The sequence below is a fragment of the Bubalus bubalis genome, chromosome 6 (genome assembly GCF_019923935.1).
Source record: "Bubalus bubalis isolate 160015118507 breed Murrah chromosome 6, NDDB_SH_1, whole genome shotgun sequence".
NCBI lineage: Eukaryota > Metazoa > Chordata > Mammalia > Artiodactyla > Bovidae > Bubalus > Bubalus bubalis.
Genome location: NC_059162.1, coordinates 83,901,409 through 83,921,634, shown reverse-complemented (window position 1 = coordinate 83,921,634; position 20,226 = coordinate 83,901,409). Strand labels below are relative to the sequence as shown.

The 20,226-nt window shown below is 38.6% G+C and overlaps 1 protein-coding gene across 4 annotated transcripts in view; it reads left to right on the top strand.

Annotated features, from left to right (window-relative positions):
* NFIA (nuclear factor I A) overlaps positions 1 to 20,226 on the top strand; it is a 405,480-nt gene that overhangs the window by 346,847 nt on the left and 38,407 nt on the right. For 3 of the 4 annotated variants that reach the window (XM_025289454.3, XM_025289453.3, XM_025289452.3), the window contains exon 10: positions 16,452 to 16,543. The exons of the other annotated variant lie outside the window; for it this stretch is intronic. In XM_025289454.3, coding sequence (XP_025145239.1) covers positions 16,452 to 16,543 — 92 coding nt within the window. The remainder of the gene's footprint in view (positions 1 to 16,451; positions 16,544 to 20,226) is intronic. 4 annotated transcript variants of the gene reach the window in all.

Sequence of the window (20,226 nt, the reverse complement as noted above, 5' to 3'; positions counted from 1 at the left end):
AAAAAAGAGTAGTGAGGGTGGAAATAACAGTTCTGTTCTGTCAAGGAGGACATTCCTATAGTTGATATGTTTGGAGGAAGATTGGTATATACTATGCCAGATCTGTTTAGGATACCAGGACAAACGGAATAACTGGTAAGAGTAATTCACAGTGGATGGAGTCTACTTCTGCTGATTAACTGGGTTTAGATAACCGGTGAGAGAATATCACTTCTTTCATTCATTCAGTAAATAGTTATTGACTAGCCACTGTGTGCAAAGCAGTGTTGTAGATGCTAGGATTCTGCGGGAAATGAAAAAGATGAAAAATCCCTGATTTTGTGGAGCATTTATTTTACAGAGGATGATGAATAAAATAACAAGTATAATAGGTAGGAGTGATGTGAGATGCTGATACAATAGTAGGAAAGCAAAGCACAGAGGGGTTGGGATTAGTGGGGGTTGTATCCAACCTAAACAGGGTGGTTGGAGAAGGCCTGTCTGAGACGGGGAGGTTTGAACAAAGTCCAGCAGAGGCAAGAGAATGAGCCATGAGACTGTAGAGGGAGGAGTTTCCGAACAGGAGGATCAGCCAGTCCAGCCTGTGTGTTTGAGGAGCAAAACCCAGAGGCCAGTGTGGTGCGACCATAATGAGTGAATGAACGAAAGTAGGGGGAGGCCATGCCTGAGAGGTAATGTGGATGAACGAGGATATGACTGGGAGCTGGGGAGCAGAGGGGAGGCTCAGGCTCATGGAGGCAGCAAATGTTGAAGGTTCTTATGGGCCACGTTAGGACTTTGGCATTTGTTCTGAGATGGGGAGCAAAGGAGTGACACGAGTTAGGTTTTAACATAAACGCTTTGAAGGCTTTGCTGAAAATAGATTTCATGGAGCAAGAATTAAAATAGGAGGACTAGTTATGAGGCTTATTTTTAAATCAATAAATATGAGTGTCTTCTACATGCCAGCCACCATTCTAGGCAGAGGGATCCAAAAGTGAACAAAGCAGACCATCCACTTCCCTTGTGGCATTTACATTCTAAAGGGAGGGGACAAACACCAAAGAATAAGTAAGTTAGTAAATTAGGGACCAGTAAGTACAATGGAAAAAAGTAACACAGGGAAGGGGGTGGCATACCATTGCAGTATTGCAAGGCAAGAGCTGCTAATGACCTGAACCCATATAGGGGCAGTGCATTCTCAGTCACTTCAGTCATGTCCAAGCCTTTGCAACCCTGTGGACTGTAGCCCACCAGGCTTCTCTGTCCATAGGATTCTCCAGGCAAGAATACGGGAGTGGGTACCATGCCCTCCTCCAGGGGATCTTCCAGACCCAGGGATCGAACCCATGGCTCCTGCGTTGGCAGGTGAATTCTTTAGCACTGAGCCACCAGGGAAGCCCCTGGGGAGGCAGTAGGGGTGGTGAGAAATATTTGAAAGATAAAGGTGATAGCATTTACTGACATGTTAGATGTGAGTTGAGGAAAAAAAAAAAAACCAAAAAACTGGAGTTATCAGCAAAGACACCTAGATTTTTGACCTGAGCAATTGGAAGGGTGGAGTTGCCATAAAGTGAGTTGAAAAAGTTACAGGAAGCTCAGTTCTGGGCAAGGGGCGGGGATCATAAGTTTAGTTTGACCAAGTTATATTTGGAGATGCCTATTAGGTATCTTGGGCTTCCTAGGTGGCTCAGTGGTAAAGAATACATGCCAATGCAGCAGACCCAAGTTCGATCCCTGGGTCAGAAAGATCCCCTGGAGGAGAAAATGGCAACCTACTCTAGTATTCTTGCCTGGAAAATCCCATGAACAGAGGAGCCTGTTGGGCTACAGTCCATGGGGTGGCAAAAGAGTCAAATGCAACTGAGCATCCATCCATGCATGTTAGGTATTTTACTGGTGAGACTAATTATAATAACATCCTACCTACTGCTGTTCTTTGCAGTGTACTGAGTTTTTCTACGTGCACCATCTCATTATTGGGAAGGGACTCCTTTTCAAGCATGTAATAAAATGAATGGATATTCCTAAGAGTCCTGAGGACAACAGCTCAAGAATAGGCAAATCTCTCATTTCATTTGGATCTGTTTGTGGTATGATAATTCAAAATGCACAATTCATTTTCTTAATTGCATTGTAAAATTCAATTTTTTATAATAGATTGGCACCAAGAACATACTATAAAAATGGACTTTTCCAGAAAAGAAACTGAAGATTGGCATCATAGCCTAGAATTATAATGAAAAGAAAAAAAAAAAACATTTTTGAATTATGATAGAAGATAAAACATGAATATTTTCCTTTTTTAAATTAATTAGGAACACAAAAACTCAATTTAAAAATGCATGAAAGACTTATAAACAGTTTTTTCCATCCTGTCTTAGCCATGAACTTTTGATTTTTTTAAACTAGAATTCTATTAAATTATAAGCATGTAATAACAAGTTCCCTTTTTATTTTTATATCTCTGATGAATCTTGTATACATTCATTGTATGAATGAGTTTGAACCTGTTAATCGAGAATGTAACAATAATCTCTGACCAGGACTGAAATTTCCTAGTATAATAATTAACATATGTTCAGTGCTTTTTGGTTAGCAGAGCTCTTTACATGTATATTTTATCTCATTTCCAACTTCTTAAGATTCAGGAAGTCAGGATTTTATAGATAAGGAAACTGAGATTCAAGAATGGAATCTTAAATTTCCCAAGATTATAATCCCATAGTGTGCATGGGCACTCAGTCGCTCAGTCATGTCTGACTCTTTTCCAACCCTGTGGACTGTAGCCCACCAGGCTCCTTTGTCCATGGGATTCTCCAGGCAAGAACACTGAAGAGGGTTGCCATTTCCTTCTCCAGAGGATCTTCCTGACCCAGGGATCAAACCCATGTCTCCTGTGTCTCTTGCATTGCAGGCTGATTCTTTACTGCAATAAGCCATCTAGATGAAAAAGAATAATCCTATGGTCGCATGGTGCTAGCTCCTCCTGTAGCCAAATTACAAAGCAATATGACACGATTTCTGGTTACCAGGGAACCACAAACTGCCTATTCTTGTCTGAAATTAATAACAACAAAATGTTGAGCTTTTATTAATACCAAGCACTTTAAAAAGTGCTTTTTATGTATTATCTTGTTTTAATCCTCACATTAATGCTATGAAGTGCATACTTTGAAAAGTAAATACCTTAATGGAGAAACACGGGGTGTGAAGAGATAGATAACTTTCTCAAGATCACTCAGTCAAGTGTAGCAGCGTCATGACTCACACCCAGCCACCTTGAACCTACAGTTCATACACTTGGCCAGAGCATCCTTTGAGGATCTTCGCTTTAGCCCAGTTTCCAAGTTTGCGGTGCAGATCCTATGGGAGAAGTACAAAGGAAGATACTAGTGGTCATTTATGCTTCAGTGTGGATCAGTTTCTGCTGCTGAGAATAACTTTTTGTTAGCAGGGAAAGGAAAGAGAGCAGAAGGAAGGAGATAATCAAAGAATAGCGAGAAGGTGGGAAAACAGTAGCTATTGCTAAAGCCAGAGGTTCTTTGTTCCTTAGGGCTCTCCAGAGCTTGGACTGTTGATGAATGCTTAGAAGAATTACTCTCTGAGTTTTGACCCAAATAATGATGGCTCTCTTTTTCATCAACACTTTTTTATGTGTTAATTTTAATCAGTAATTGAATTTAGAACAAGTCAGTGAATATGTCGTAGACGCAATTTTTAAATGATATAAGGACTGTATTTCCTCTTTCAGAGAAGAGCCAGTAGATAATGACAAGAATGATTTTTTAAAAAGTTAGTGGCTTCCTTTCATAAAATAGTGTTTCTTTACTGGTACCTGGACTTTTCCTTTAGTTTTTAAGTTTTAAAAAAAGTTTATATTCAATGAAATCCACCCTTTGGTGTACAGTTCTATGAGCTTTTAAAACATCATAGATTCTTCCAACCAACACCACATACAGGATACTGAACAATTCCAAAGAGCTCCCTCCTTCTTCTTATCTACTCTTAAGTTAATGTCTGATGTCATTTAGTGCCAGGGACCATATTTTACTTTGATCTCTCTATTTCCACATTGAATTTTATTCTTCAGCCAGCACTGCTTCTATCCCCATTATATTTTAATTTTTTATATTCTTCTGAATCAGAAAGAGACCAGTTTAACTACAGTATTTTAGGATATGATAATAGTGACATTTTCATATGGAAGAGGGAAAAGAATTATTCAATAAAGTATATTGGGATGACTGAGTAGCTATCCACAAAAAATAAAATTCCTTATACCAAAATAAATTCCAGGTGATACAAAAAATATAATATAGAAATATTAAACCTTAAAGTACCACAAAAACATAGGGTAGACTTTTTTGAAATATTGAAATGAGAAAGACCTTTCAAATAATATAGAAAAGTATCGTGACATAATCTTGTTGTGTGTGTGAAAAACAGGCATTCTCCTATACTGTTAGAGGACTGTAAGTTGGTTCAACCTCTTCAGAGGACTATTTTACTATATATATATTTATATATATAAATTTTAAATGTAAGTCATACATAGTGTTGGACATATGAGCAAAGATATACATCAAGTATTCGTTGCAACAATGATTATAATAAAAGAGTGAAAGTGAAAGTCACTCAGTCATGTCCAACTCTTTGCGACCCCATGGACTATATAGGCCAATTCTCTAGGCCAGAACACTGGAGTGGGTATCCTTTGCCTTCTCCAGGGGATCTTCCCAACCCAGGGATTGAAACCGAAATATCCAAATCTACTAATATGATATACATTAGAAAACCCTTTGAAAAGAAGGATGGGGCTTGCTTCCCTGGTGGCTCAGCGGTAAAGAATCTGCCTGCCAATTGTCGGAGACACAGGTTCGATCCCTGATCTGGGAATATCCCACATGCCATGCCATGAGGAAACTAAGTTTGTGTGCCACAACTATTGAGCCTGTCCTCTAGAGCTTGGGAGCTGCAACTACTGAAGCCCACGTGCCCTAGAGCCCATGCTCCACAGCAGGAGAAGCCACTGCGATGAGAAGTCTGCGCTGCAGCTACAGAGTAGCCCCCACTTGCCACAACTAGAGAAAAGCCCGCACAGCAACAAAGGCCCAGCACAGTCAAAAATAAAAATAAGTAAATAAAAATAAGGGTGAAAGTGAAGTCGCTCAGTCGTGTCTGACTCTTTGCGACCCCATGGACTGTAGCCTACCAGGCTCCTCCGTCCATGGGATTTTCCAGGCAAGAGTACTGGAGTAGGGTGCCATTTCCGTCTCCAGGGGATCTTCCCAACCCAGGGATCGAACCGAGGTCTCCTGCACTGTAAGCAGACGCTTTTACCATCTGAGCCACCAGGGAAGTCAAAAATAAGGATAGGTGTATACGAATTCATGGAATAATCTTTGAGTTATATTAAGTCGGCAAAGGAGAGAGAGTGCTAAGAAACAGTATGTATAGAACATATACTACTGTAGAGTGGGGATGTATATATACACTTGATTGTGTATTGAAGGATAGAAATTGCTTTGTTGGGAGGTAGTTCCTAAGTACCTTATCCAGTGAGCATGGAAGAGATTATTGAGTTTTAAATCCTCTTTTATGTCAAATATAATGATTTATTTAATTTTTAAAGTATTTTTCTAGTGAACTAAAATTTTTCTTTAAATCTCAATCACTAATTACAGTGACCAAAACTCACACAGTGGGGTCGGGTAAGGGGGGTGAAAGGGGGTGATCCAGAAAAGCCTTGGTAAATTTTGTACATCTGATAGCAAAAATATGTGCTCTTTCTGGTGGAGAATTATATTCTTCTTCCCTCCCAGAGAGCATGGAATTTAGTACAGGATAACATTTTCACCCTCAATAGCCATTATTTGCTCATAAGTTCTGCTTCCCTGGTGGCTTAGAGGGTAAAGTGTCTGCCTGCAATGCAGGAGACCTGGGTTCGATCCCTGGGTCGGGAAAATCCCCTGGAGAAGGAAACAGCAACCCACTCCAGTACTCTTGCCTGGAAAATCCCATGGACGGAGGAGCCTCGCAGGCTACAGTCCATGGGGTCACAAAGAGTTGGACCCGACTAAGCAGTGACACGTTCTGCTTTAGGAATACATTAGATACAAATGTACGTGTGCTATCTTTAAGTTATAATTTTCAGTAAATACTTTTTTGCAGAGCATTTCTACTTTGTGCACAACCCAAATTTTTTTTTTCCACAACCCAAATTTTTAATGTCTAACTGTGCAAAAGAAAAATAATTATTGCAAATCAGGCACTTTGATAGGTGTTTTCATATGTATTACCTTAGTTGCACTTGATTTTTATTTTAATCTGAAAAATTAGAATCCTTAGCCCTCATTTTAAAAAGAGGAAACTGAGATTGAACCAGAATTCGAATCCAGGTCTGTCTACTCTACCACTTAACTATATTTCAAGGCATGCCATAAAAAAAACTTTTCTATTATTCTTATAAAAACTCCTGGGTACATTGAATTGGATGAAAAACAGGAACTCGTGAGTAGGAAAAAAAAAAGAACTGAACTTTGTCAAGAAGGAATGAGTGACAAAAGAAAACAGCCAGTGGATGATTACGTTCATCTGGGTTATTTAAGTTATCATAACCCATTCGTGCCTTATTTTGCTTCGGTTTTTTACTATTTCAAATGACAGAAATGACAGATGAGTTTTATGATTTTCTTCATGAAGATAATATATGGCAATGCAATGTAGGAAAATTGAAAAATACAGAAAAGTATTTTAAAAATTATATTCTCCTATAACCAACTACTAATTAACATTTTAGTCTGATTTTCTTCCCTTTTTTCAGTGCATTTCTCTGTGTATGCTTATATTTATATAAGATTATTGTGACCTACTGCATATAATATTTTCTATGTTATTTTCTTAACTAGTATTTTACATCTTTTCTTACTTTATAAGAAAAAATGTTCTAGCAGGAAATGTTATTTTAAATAATTTTTACTTATTCTCCTACCATAGAACATTAACTTTTGTCCTTGCCTATGGAATATCCTCCAGCAAATCATCAAACATATATTTTTGTCCCCAACTTGAATAATTTTATTAGGATAGATTCTGTAATTGGAATTACTAGTGCAAATAGTATAAATATTTCTCTTGATATACATTACCAAACTGCTTTTCAGAAAAGTTGTGTCAGTTTACACCCTTAGAAATTATATATGAATCTGATCATAACATTAACCCAGGAGAGATTTAAGTATTATTTTTTTAATTGGTTGAAGGCAGATACCTTGGGGTGTGATGCCCTTAATCGGAATTTGGTATCAGTAATCCCTGACTGGATGATTTTAGCAGTTTTCTTCAACTGTCTTAATGTAGAGTACAGTGGGATCCTGGAGATTTCCCATCTTGTTAGCTAAGCCTCTCCTTAGAGATCACTCTCTGGATTGCTCCTATGGAGAAGGTAGCCTATTAGAAATTCACAGAGCAGGGTGAAGCCTTACAAGAGTTAGAAGTATTAGAGCAAATAATGTTTATTATGCTGGACTTTTTTTATATAGAGAGGCTCTAAGGATTTAACTGGTTTGCCAAGATCACATCTCTAGTAAGAGACTGAATGGATTCAGTCTAGAATTTTCTGATTCTAGAAAAAAAAAATTTTATTTTCTATTAACTGCATTGCATTGCTGTAAAAATAAAAATATTATTTGGGGTTTTCAGATTCTGTTTTTATTTAGGATTAAAAATTACTAGAAGATATTTTGAAATCACTCATAATTCCAGTCTTTATAGATAATCACTTTCTGTGTATATTCTCCAGTCATTTTCTGTGCTTATTTTAAACATAATTGATCATATGTATGTGTTTATATATGTATATACATATATATATAATTTTATAAACTAATTTTATTCATTTCATATTATAAGCATATCATGGTATCATTATTATTTTAAAACATTTTTAATGACTGCAGTATTCCAACATATGGATGAAACATCAATTTATCCATTGGTTCCAATTTGTTGCACTTATAAGTAATGCTGTAATGAACATCTTGGAGTGTAAATCTTTATATGTGCTTTTAAGTATTGGTTGAGAATATAGTCCCAGAAGTGGGTTTCCAGAGTTACACTGCCTTTGGAGAGGCTACAGAAGCCTTTCAAGAGGGAGCGATCCAATATATTGATCTTGGTTTCTTTTTTTAGTAAACCCCAGCTGAATCCAGGGTTTATTCCCTGTGGCTCTTCAATATTACTTTCACCTGTGCCTACCATCCACGTGGTTGTTTTTGATCAATAAATATGTTCAGTTGAATAACACACAGCATACACATAAAAATAAATGATATAGAATGTGGATCAGTCATTAGAAATAAATTGAAATGAACTGAAACAAAGCTGTATTCTGTCCTTTAAATCATTATGAAAAAGAATATTATAGGCAGTATAAATAGGTTGTTTACAGGAAACACTCATTGTTAAGTGCCTCTTCATTACACAGATTTTGGTAATATAAAGTCAGAAGACGTCCAGATTCCCTTCTCTCTGTGTGCACACATGAATTCGTCTTATACCTTCCTCTCTGAACGTTTCATCCCAAATCATGATGTCATCTGAGCCCTACCCGCTATGAAGATCCCTAACACAAGTGGAGAGACCAGCAGAGCAAAGCCATCTGCCAAAACTGATTCTTTTCATGACTTTTGTGAACTATTGACACATTAAACATGTCATGCAAATTGTTACCATACATGTTAAGTAATGCTAATATATTAAAGTTCAAATTCTTTAGATTTTCAGGAAGAAGGCTTGTGGGTATGCTATTCTGTGATAATTTACTAGAGGCCTCTTGAGAAACCTATATGCAGGTCAGGAAGCAACAGTCAGAACTGGACATGGAACAACAGACTGGTTCCAAATAGGAAAAGGAGTACATCAAGGCTGTATACTGTCACCCTGCTTATTTAACTTATATGCAGAGTACATCATGAGAAATGCTGGGTTGGAAGAAGCACAAGCTGGAATCAAGATTGCCGGGAGAAATATCTATAACCTCAGATCTGCAGATGACACCACCCTTATGGCAGAAAGTGAAGAGGAACTCAAAAGCCCCTTGATGAGAGAGAAAGAGGAGAGTGAAAAAGTTGGCTTAAAGCTCAACATTCAGAAAACGAAGATCATGGCATCTGGTCCCATCCCTTCATGGCAAATAGATGGGGAAACAGTGGCAACAGTGTCAGACTTTATTTTTGGGGCTCCCAAATCACTGCAGATGGTGACTGCAGCCATGAAATTAAAAGACACTCCTTGGAAGGAAAGTTATGACCAACCTAGATAGCATATTGAAAAGCAGAGATATTACTTTGTCAACAAAGGTCTGTCTAGTCAAGGCTATGGTTTTTCCTGTGGTCATGTATGGATGTGAGAGTTGGACTGTGAAGAAAGCTGAGCACTGAAGAATTGATGCTTTTGAACTATGGTGTTGGAGAAGACTCTTGAGAGTCCCTTGGACTGCAAGGAGATCCAGCCAGTCCATTCTGAAGGAGATCAGCCTTGGGTGTTCTTTGGAAAGAATGATGCTAAAGCTGAAAGTCCAGTACTTTGGCCACCTCATGTGAAGAGTTGACTCATTGGAAAAGACTCTTGATGCTGGGAGGGATTGGGGGCAGGAGGAGAAGGGGACGACAGAGGATGAGATGGCTGGATGCCATCACCGACTCGATGGACGTGAGTCTGAGTGAACTCCAGGAGTTGGTGATGGACAGGGAGGCCTGGCATGCTGCGATTCATGGGGTCGCAGAGTCGGACACAACTGAGCAACTGAACTGAACTGAACTGAACTGAAGTAGGCTTTAATTTCATGCCCTGAAGGCTGTCTTTTTTGTTGTTGGTAACTTGTTTGTACAGACAAAAGATCTGCAGAGATAATAGAATGAGGTAACTGACTTCACATACGTGATCAAAATAATGGAAATTCAGTGTGGTTATCTTCTAGATTCCAAATATCTGGACAAAAATTACAACATCCATTCAATCACGTGGAATTTCCAAACCTCTGAATACTGGGTCATGTGTCAGCAAAGGCTATATGTGTTTCCTTGGCTGTATAATTACATTAATAATGCCAATCTAGGCCCTGTAAATTTGTCGATACCCATAGATTTCTTCAAAGGAAAAAACATTCCAATATCCTCCAGCATTTTTTTTTTTTGTGACCTGGCAAGAAATAGTGCTGTTCAAGTTCCCAAATGAGTCAATTGTAATAGGTTTCATTTAGAAAGTACCCAATCTATTTTCTAATAGTTTCTGCATTTATTTTTTTTTTACAAATGAAAGTTTTTTTCACAGGGCTTTAAAAAAAATAGTATTTAACATATGATAGTGCAGTTAAGATTCCAGAGATTATTTCAATTAGGTATTTAGTCACCTCACTGCTTCCGTTTGCAGCTGCATGCATTCTGATGCACTGTCGGGTGTCACTGATAAACGTTTCATAAACTTGCCGTTTGAAAACACAGGGATCTGTTCAAGTCTCCATTCCTAAACTTGTTCAGATGACTTTTGTCCAGTAACTAGCACATTCCTGGGCAGGGAGTGAAATCACAGTTAGTCCAGCTGAATGAAATTGAATCTTTGTCCAGCGTCTTTAAAGAAAAATCCCCACATGTGAAAATGTCTTGAGTTTCTGAACACAAGACAACATGTGAAAGGCACACTGATTTTGAGATAGGATGGGAAAGGTTTAAAGTGTTAGGATGCCTGGTGGTCTTATGTTGTGCTGTGCTTAGTTTCTCAGTTGTGTCTGACTCTTTGTGACCCCATGGACTGTAGCCTGCCAGGCTCCTCTGTCCATGGAGACTCTCCAGGCAAGAATACTGGAGTGGGTTGCCACGCCCTTCTCCAGGGGATCTTCCCAACTCAGGGATTGAACCAAGATCTCCCTTACTGCAGGCAGATTCCTTACCATCTGAGCCACTGGGGAAGCCTCTAGTGGTCTTAATGGTGTTTAAAATTTGGTATCTTTGATTATTTTATAAATTATTTCTTCCTCTTGAAAGAAAAATTCAATGGACTTTTTCTCCTTCAATTTCAAACATTCAAGTCCCCACTCCTCAACTTTTTATCTTCCAGACCGTATGGCAAAGTATCATTTGCAGCATTTCATCTTTTCTTTCTCTCCACGACTGACACCCCCACCCTCCGCCTCTGTTGCTTTCCTCGTGCATCTTGCTCTGTAACCCTCAGTCCCTCTGAACTTGTCAACTAACATGTCTTTTACAGCCCGTCACGAAAGCCGAGATCTCCTCCTCCTCTACAGAGCTTTCTGTCCCCCCTGCCAGGTGTCACTTTTCTGTCCTTAAACACCCCAGAGATTTTTATGTATATTACTTTTAGGCACTCATATTTTCACTTTCTGTACTCATCTCTCCCCACTAGATGCTAACATTTCAAGGATAGCAGTGTGTCTGGCTCATCTTTTTATCTCCCATAAAACTCAGCATAGAGCCTGGCACAGAGGAAGTGTTCACATGAGAGCAAGACAGAGACAGAGAAAGAAAGAGAGGAAGAATGGGAATACATAAGATATCTCTCCTTGATGCAGCACGGCAGTTAGACTTGGTAGAGTTTGAGGGAATGAGGATTGGGTATTCCTTCCTTTTAGATTGAGACAATGAGAAATTGGATATTCCTTCCTTTTAGATACTTGGCATCTCTCATGAACAGAACACAAACTTCTCTTCAAACTTTGTGTCTGCCAGGGTTTAGGGGACTTTGTTGCTTCCTGTGTCTGGAAGTAAATTCAGAATGTCAGAACTAGCAAGGACGTAGTGTATAGCACAGGGAATTATACTCAGTATCTTGCAATAACCTATAATGGAAAAGTAAGAAATTATATATATACACACACACACACACACACACACACGTGGATCATGTTGCTATAAACCTGAAACTATTAATAAAACAACAGTGTAAATCAACTGTATTTCAATAAAAAAATTTTTTTAAGACAAATATCTAAGATACACACACACATAAAAAGAAAATCAAAATACACTAGCTCTCTTGCATTATCTTTTCTGCAAAGGGGCCTCACTGGGTCATCCCCTTCTCTCCCACCCCAGCAGAGGACCTGGCTGCCTCTGTCCTCAGGCCGCTGAGCCCCAGCACTCAGCCTCCTGGTAGCTACTCTGTGGCACTGGAGAGGGCTTCCTCCAAAGGGTTGCTCTCCCTTCACACCCTGGCTCTACACAGAAATCTGTAATTTTCTCCCTCTTCTGTTTTCCAGTGATGACACACATTTCAGGGGTTGCTAAATTTGAATTAGATCTCGAATCTGGCTGCCTACTTTCAAAACAAGCTGATGCACTCACATTTTCTAGTTTGTGAGATTTCAGTGGTTTTACTAATACAGTTTTTATCTTAAAGAAACCATCAACTGACATTGGTACAGATATTTTAATGTCTTAATATCTTGTTTTGCAGTCGTGTTTTTCCCCCAAAACAGGAAAGTTCCAACTATCTTTTATTCAGAACATTTGGACCACTTTTTTAGCCCCATGATCAGCTTATAATTGTTGGGTCAAGGCTATTCCAAACTCCAAACTGATTCATCTGGAAACTCGTGTGATTCCTCTATTCAGTCACCTCCCTTATTCCTTCTTATTCAGAGGCAAAAAAAAAAAACAAACACCAGATAACCTGGGAATAACAACAGTTGGAATCCTCATTGACTCACAGGCAGTCAGTTACATCCATTTCTGAGAACATAGAAGCTGTTCTTGCAGGGAGCACCTGCCCAGTTGTGAAGAGCAGAGCTAATGGGTGATCCCAACCACTCTCCCTGGCCACCCCACAATCTCCCTAGAGATAGATTCCAGTATTCGCAGAGGCTCAATTGCATATAAAGAAAGAATTGTTCATGAACTGTTTTCCAGTTGCTCATACTGAGGCCGGACTTGTACTGCCTAACTGAAGGATTTTAGAATTAGCAATGCATATGGTAAGTGGGCAACACAGAAGGATATGGGATCAGATTCTGACTTGAAATTTAAATACTTATCTCTGTGGCTAAGGCTAAGACTCTTGGATAATCTGAAGAAATACATAGGAAGAGAAAAAATATGATCAGATTAGCCCATATAAGAGCTGGCAAGTGTTTATTATAGGAATGTTATTTCATAAGGCTAAGAAAATGGTCCATGATGATGCTGCTCATGTAGGTCAAATGGCTGCTAAAAAAAAGCAAACACTTTCTGTTTCAGAAGCAGACAACTAATCAATACTTTGATTTCTAATAGTCATGTTTGTCATGAGGACTTTTACAATGAGGTTATATAAGCAAATTGATTTCCCTGTTGACGTTAACAGAAAATTATCAAATGCCCCTGAATCTTCCCTCCAGAGTTCTCAAAAATACCTAAGATAATTTCTTCCCAGAAAATTATTTTCTGGACTTACTGATTTTCTGAAGCTCCTTTTGCAACATTTGAGTGTTGCTGTAAGTAGACAAAAATTATAATTAAGACAGATAATGAATGTAATATAAGAGCATAGTAAGCACAGTTGTATATAATTAATTACCATATAGCCCCCTTTACTTCATTTTATATTCATGTTGAAAGCACTTAACTGGGCATGTGTAATTGATTCACCATGGCATATATGATTGTTTTAACAAAAAGTTTCAACCGAGGCTTTTGTTCAACAGGATAACTCCCTCATTCCACTGATTCTTTAGGAAAAATCAAATTCACCCTCTGTCATATCATCTCTGGAACTGCATCCTGTTATAGGTGAACACTCTGCTTATTGAAACTACAGTAATGGAAGATGAGTCAGACTTTCTTTCTTCCTTCCCTTGTTTTTCCTGTATCCTTGATTTTTCCCAGAATCAACTTTCTATAGAATAAGTTTCTCTGAGCACCTTTTGTTCCATCCAGTGACTTGGATACTCCAAGACTCCCAGATCTTTATAGTTGTAATATCTTTTTTTTTTTTTAAAGCAAACACCTTACCACCTCTCTCAGCATTGCTCTTTAAAAAAATAAAATAAAATAAACTTTGGAGTAGTTTTAATAGCCTATGAGAGCATTAAGGGCCTCCTGGGAAGTTTGGTCTCATGATTGAAGAAGAAACAAGAGCCAACTGTTAGTCTCATGGTAATTTTGAGTGGCTCAATTATTTAGATGCTAACCCTCCTTTCAAAATGGCAAAATTTATGTCTGGCAAAAATATTAAATAGAGAATGAAATGTAATACAGACCTTTCCAGATTTAGTGCTATGTAGGAGACCTGGGTTTGATTCCGGGGTTGGAAAGATCCCCTGGAGAAGGGAATGGCTACCCACTCCACTATTCTGGCCTGGAGAATCCCATGAACAGAGGAGCCTGGCAGGCTATAGTCCATGGGGTCATAAAGGGTCAGACTCAACTGAAAGACAAGCACTTTTATGGTCAGCGAAGACCTATCTTCACACAAAAAAGAAAAGAAAAAAAGCATATGTTTCCTAGGATCAGTCAGCATGCTTGCTGAGATGTCACCAGTACAGTCAAGTCATCGTAGGAAATCCCGTGTTATCTGTGATGATCAGTGCAGGCATTCACACACAGCCCTGCTGGGACCATCACACCAAGGCCTTACAGTTCAGCGTTTGTCATCAGTCACGTACCCTTAGAACCTTAACTTACTCTTCGTGCCTTTTTGTTCCTTCTCAACCTACCTACCTACCTATGCACGTGTAAAAAATGCTTTTTTCCCTCCTAATTGCTATCAGGCTTAACAGGTTATTTTATCTACAAGTTTCCTCCTTATCTCTCCCACATCCTCCTTGTGCCCTAGAACAGATAAATTCACTATCAAGTAATTATAGTCCATCATTTTCAGTATAAAACTTTCTGTTAAGACTTTTGAAAGCACATCAAAGTAGAGCAACAGGCCGAATGAAACCATTAATAAAGAGTATTTGACTGAGCTTTTTAAAAAGTAAATTTCCCCATAGCAATGAGTGAGAGGCACTTACAGAATAACTAAATTTATCTTTCAGATCTGTACAGGTTAATCTGACGGGATGGGCTGGGGAAGAAATCGGTTCCTAGACAATGTAATGTATCATACAATTAGATCATTTTAGATAAAGCTATTATTGGACAAATTCTTCTCAAACAAATACTACAGCCACAAAAAGTTTCTTCTTAATAGATATCAAGGGACCCTTTTATTCCTCCTCTATTCCAACACAACCATACTACAGGACCATCACAGCGCTGCGTGGGTGACTTACTTCTAAGACCAATAGGACTTGAGCCAGATTGGTTGGAAATTTTGTCTCTAGATACGCTTAACAAAGGAAACAAGAAGTCTAAGCAGTTTTCTGTAAAACAAAATCAAAGGAAGAGAGGCAGATGATGTTAATGTGCGGGAAAATATCTGGCATAGGAATTTGGTATTATTCCTTCAATTATTGTGTTTTTTAAAAAGTGCAAATCCTTTTCATCTTTTAGATAGTGCATGTCTTGTGTTAGTCCAGAAAACTTAGGCTTTTTACAAGTATGGGTAAGAAATTTGAAATTAAGTAATTATCTAAAAACTCTAGTAAAGAAAGAATATGAATAAATCCTTGGAGTTTGTGGTTAAGAAGTGAATTTGAAAGACACCAGAAAAAAAAAAGTTCGTTTGGATATATGAGCCAATGAAACACTAAAGCTACAGAATTTTTTCTCTGTAGAGTGAAGCTCTTCAATATAAGTATAAAAACCAGCAACAGAGCATTTATGTACTGTGAAAAACACAGTGAGCTGAAGTGTGGTATCTGAGGTCCCAGGTTTATGTGGGGTCTTGATGGTTTGTACCTGAACAGAAAGGTTCTAGAATGGGAAGACTACAAATGTTAATACAGTAAGCACATTTTGTGATCGTAAAATTCTAGACACCCCACTAAGCCTGTAAAGCCAGTGTGCTCTACATGGTTTTCCACTGCCTTTCTGGAGAACCCAGTCCGTTTGTAAAGACTCTTCTATTGTATTTAGAGATCGAGGAACAGGAACATCCCATGATCTTTAGGACGGTAGTAGTGTGAAAAGCAAGATTGTAAAATGAACTGCTTTCCTCCCCTTTCTACCTAATTTCTTTCTCCTGTGCTTTTAAAGACTAGGATATCTCTTTCTGACCCCAGAACTCATGTTTCACTCAGAAAGTATACTTTGCAAATGTCCTGCATGTTCTAATTTGTATGATGGAAGGAGAAAAGAGCTCATCTGAGCACCAGTTTGACGCTGTTTTACTCCAACAGTCTTTGGAAGCCAACCCCCCTTCCTTTTTGACTGTCTAAAATGCCCTCGCTAGCTAGATCCCTCTGCTAGCTACAGTGTTTGCACATTTCCTTGTTAATCAGCTGCGTAGGCTCGGAGACTGTGTGTTTTGGTGTTGTCTGCGTGTGCAATCTCGTGCTGCTTCCTGAACGCATGTGTCCCTTCCCTTCACAGCCTACTCGACACCCAGCACCTCCCCCGCAAACCGATTCGTCAGTGTTGGACCACGGGATCCAAGCTTTGTAAATATCCCTCAACAGACACAGGTGGGCCGCTCTCATCTTTTCTGTATGTGGTGCAGCTTGTTTTATTCATCAGGTGCATTGTAACTCATCTTTCGCCACCACAGGCTGCATTTCCCAATCCCCGTTCGGTCCCCTTACCTCCCAACCCCACCCCCCCCACCCCCACCCCCCAACCTTGTCCCGGCCCTTCAGCCACCTTTCCATGTGTTCTCAGAAATCATGGAAAACAGTGCCTGCTATTTTCGTTTCTTGTATTGAGGGGGTAGAAGAGGAGGGCTTCTGTGCCAGACCTGCTTTTGCTATGGGAAGAAAATTTTCCCAGGGCTGGATAGAGTGTGCTCCCTCTTTTAGGAATCCGTGTATCTGCGTGTGAGCAGACAGAAGTAGGCCCCTATTGAACCTGGAAAGTACATTCTGCTTGCCAGTGACATCAGAGTGCATGCTGGGGTGGGGGGCCAGCCACTCTTCTGTACTCGTTACAGGGTCCCCAGGACCCTGACAGTCTTTCTAAGAGAAAGGAAAAGAAAGAGTTCCTGAGCCCTGTTAAGTTGCTGGTATTGGTGCAGAAATAGGAGGTATTTGTTATGGGTTACGCTGGCCCCAGTGGGGTGGGAGGGGATGGATGTGAATTAATGTCATGTTTTGAGGTAGGTGATTGAAAAAAAACAGTTTACCAGGACATCTAGAGTTTGTTTTTCAATAGATGTGTTTTGTGCTAGTATAGGTCAAGGAGAAAGTCTCGCTTTTAAAAGTTTTGAAATAGCTGCTGTGAATTGAGAAACAGTGAAAGACTTTTAGAATTCCAGGGTAGTAGCTATAAAGATACTTAGAGATGTGTAAAATAGAATTATATACACGTTTTAGAAGAAGCTCCTCTCTCATTTCTTAACTAGAATGTGACTGTATGTTATCAGAATTGACATAAAGAAAATGTTTTCCCTTTGAGGTTCTGTTCAACACAGTGTTTGAAAAAATTCTCCAAGATGTTTTGTGCATGTGCTGCGGTGTGTAATCTCCAGATGCCTAATTTCTAACTATTCATCTTTGTTTGTAACACTATGAGCAGGTGCTTATGAACGAAATAGATTTGCTTTCCTGGGTCCATTTGCTTTCTTTGTAAAAGATTTTAGTTTATTGCTGTGTCGACAGTGCGGGTTAAACAGCATTGCATCTGAAGCCTTCCTACACTGAAGCAGGGTCACAGAAAGTACAGCCTCGGAGGAGGCAGCTGTGAGGAGAGGGGAAGCAAAGAGGGGAGGAAGAAAGTTAACTCTTGAATTTCCCACTTCTGTTGTTTCTTCTGAAACTGGCAAGGGAGGGAAGGGGAGGAGGGGGCAGGTGCATTGGCGTCCGGGATTAACATTGCCTATTCCATACTCCCCACAAAATTGTTCAAATTTATTGCTTACTTTCCCACACCTTCAAATACTTAACTGCTGAATTTGAAGTTGAATAATTACCTCAGATGCATTAAAGTAGAACATTTCTTGTTGTACATTTGTCATACATGGTCAAATTCAATGAGAAGGGAAGAATTGGGGACAGTAGCTTTATATTGGATTATTTCTTTTCTCAAAGCACCAGTGGGCTCAGGTTACTTCATTAGGAACCTCACAAATGCAGTTTGGAAATGCCCTGTTTGTATTTTACATAGTATTTTTATATAAGCTGTGGTTCACTGCGCTGAAATTGTACCCTGCATTCCATTCAATTTGTTTCTCTATAATCAAAACGTGTTCTATTCCAATATGGCCTTGTTTCACAAATGCCTTATTTAACCCACAAACTGAGTCTTCATGATGTTGACCACAAAAATTCAATTCTTAAAATCCAGATTTTCTACGCATCTGGATGAATGATGTCATGTAGGCCCAATATTGGCATCTGGAACTGAATTTTTGGGTTTCTGTTAAATATTTGGCATCATAGGGACAACAGCTTAAATGTTTCTTATCACAGTGACACCTGCCACATTTGGCTTGGAAAAAGCCATCCCCAATTGTCTTATGTGAAACTGCACTAATGGAGTTATTCTTTTTCCCCAAAAATATATCCCAAGATAAAAAGTATGTGCTCTAAATATTTTAATATTTAGATGTATATATTAACTCTTTTTTAAAAGAACTACTTTCTGGAACCATTTGGAAGGTATAAATATAAATAATAAAAATAATATTTTTAAAATAATCTTTCTGAGAGGACATCAGTTAAGAAGAGGAATTTTTATAGGAATTTTATAGACATAATCTGAACATGGCCTGCAGATTAGTAATTTCCTAGTCAAGCCTACATTTTTTTATATAAATACTTTTGTTAATAGGCATGAAATTTGTATTAATTGCATTATGGGAAAAGTTTTCTGGGAAAACAAAATTTTGTATTCTGCCTTAAAGAAGTAAAAATTGAAGAGTCAGCCAAGCCGATAGTTGAGCTTTATAAATGCAGAAAAGGTATCCTGCACAGAAATCCATAAACAAATACAAAATAAAATGGCCTCTCTTTTCCCCAAAGAAACCTCTTCAAATACTTGGAGCATCAACCTATGGAAAACAGATGACTGAGCAACTGAACTGAACTGAACTGATGGTCCCTATTTCTTTCTAGTAGATAGAATTTGAACTAACGAATAGACATTTGAAGTAGGCAGCTTTCAGTTTATCATAAGACCATTCCTTTAAAAAAAAAAAAAAGTTATATATAGCCCCTATTTATTGAGCATTTTCTATGCACTAAGTACCTTAAGTACGTTATCCAACAAATCTTGACAGCCATCCATTAGGATATATATAATTATCTCCATTTTATAGATGTGAAACCTGAGATCTAAAGAGTTGTTGATTTTTCCAAGGCTATGCTGTGGAGAACGGAGCAAGAATGTGTCCCCAGTTCTGTCTGACTTCAAGACCTTTGTTATCTAACTACTCTATTGTACTTACTGCCTTATAGGGTGATGAGCTACTTTCCCTGCAGACATTCAAACAGAGACTGATGCTCAACTCTCAGGAATACCATTGGCATATTCCCTGGTTTTAAATCTGAGTTTACTCTGATCAGAGATAGACTCTGATCATTAGTGTATACCCGAAAGAATTGAAAACCAGGTTTCAAAGAGAGATTTGTATACCCATGTTCATAGCAGCATTATTCACAATAGCTAAAAGAGGCAAGTCATCCAAGTGTCCATCAACAGATAAGTGGATAAACAAAACATGGCATATACATGTTACTGTGTGTATACCATTTTAATGTGGTATAATACATATTATCCAGCCTTGAAGACAAAAGAAATTCTGCAATATGTTGCAACATGGATGAACCTTGAAGACGTTGTGCAAAGTGAAATAGGCTAGTCACAAAAGAACAAGCACTGTACGATTCCACTTAATACTAAGTACCTAGTGTAGTCACATTCGTAAAGACAGAAAGCAGAACCGAGGTTGCCAGGAGCTGGGGAGACGGCAGAATAGACAGTTATTGTTTAGTGGTATAGAGTGTTCTTTTATAAGATGAAAAAAGCTCCGAAGATGGATGATGCTTGATGTTGGTGTTACAACACAGTGTGAGTGTCTTGCGTGCCACTGAAATGTCCACTTAAAAGTGGTTAAGATGGTAAAGTTTATGTACATTTTATCACAATTTTTAAATGTAATTATTAGATAAACTCTTAACGACCCTTTCACCTCTTGAGATTCTGAAATTCTGTA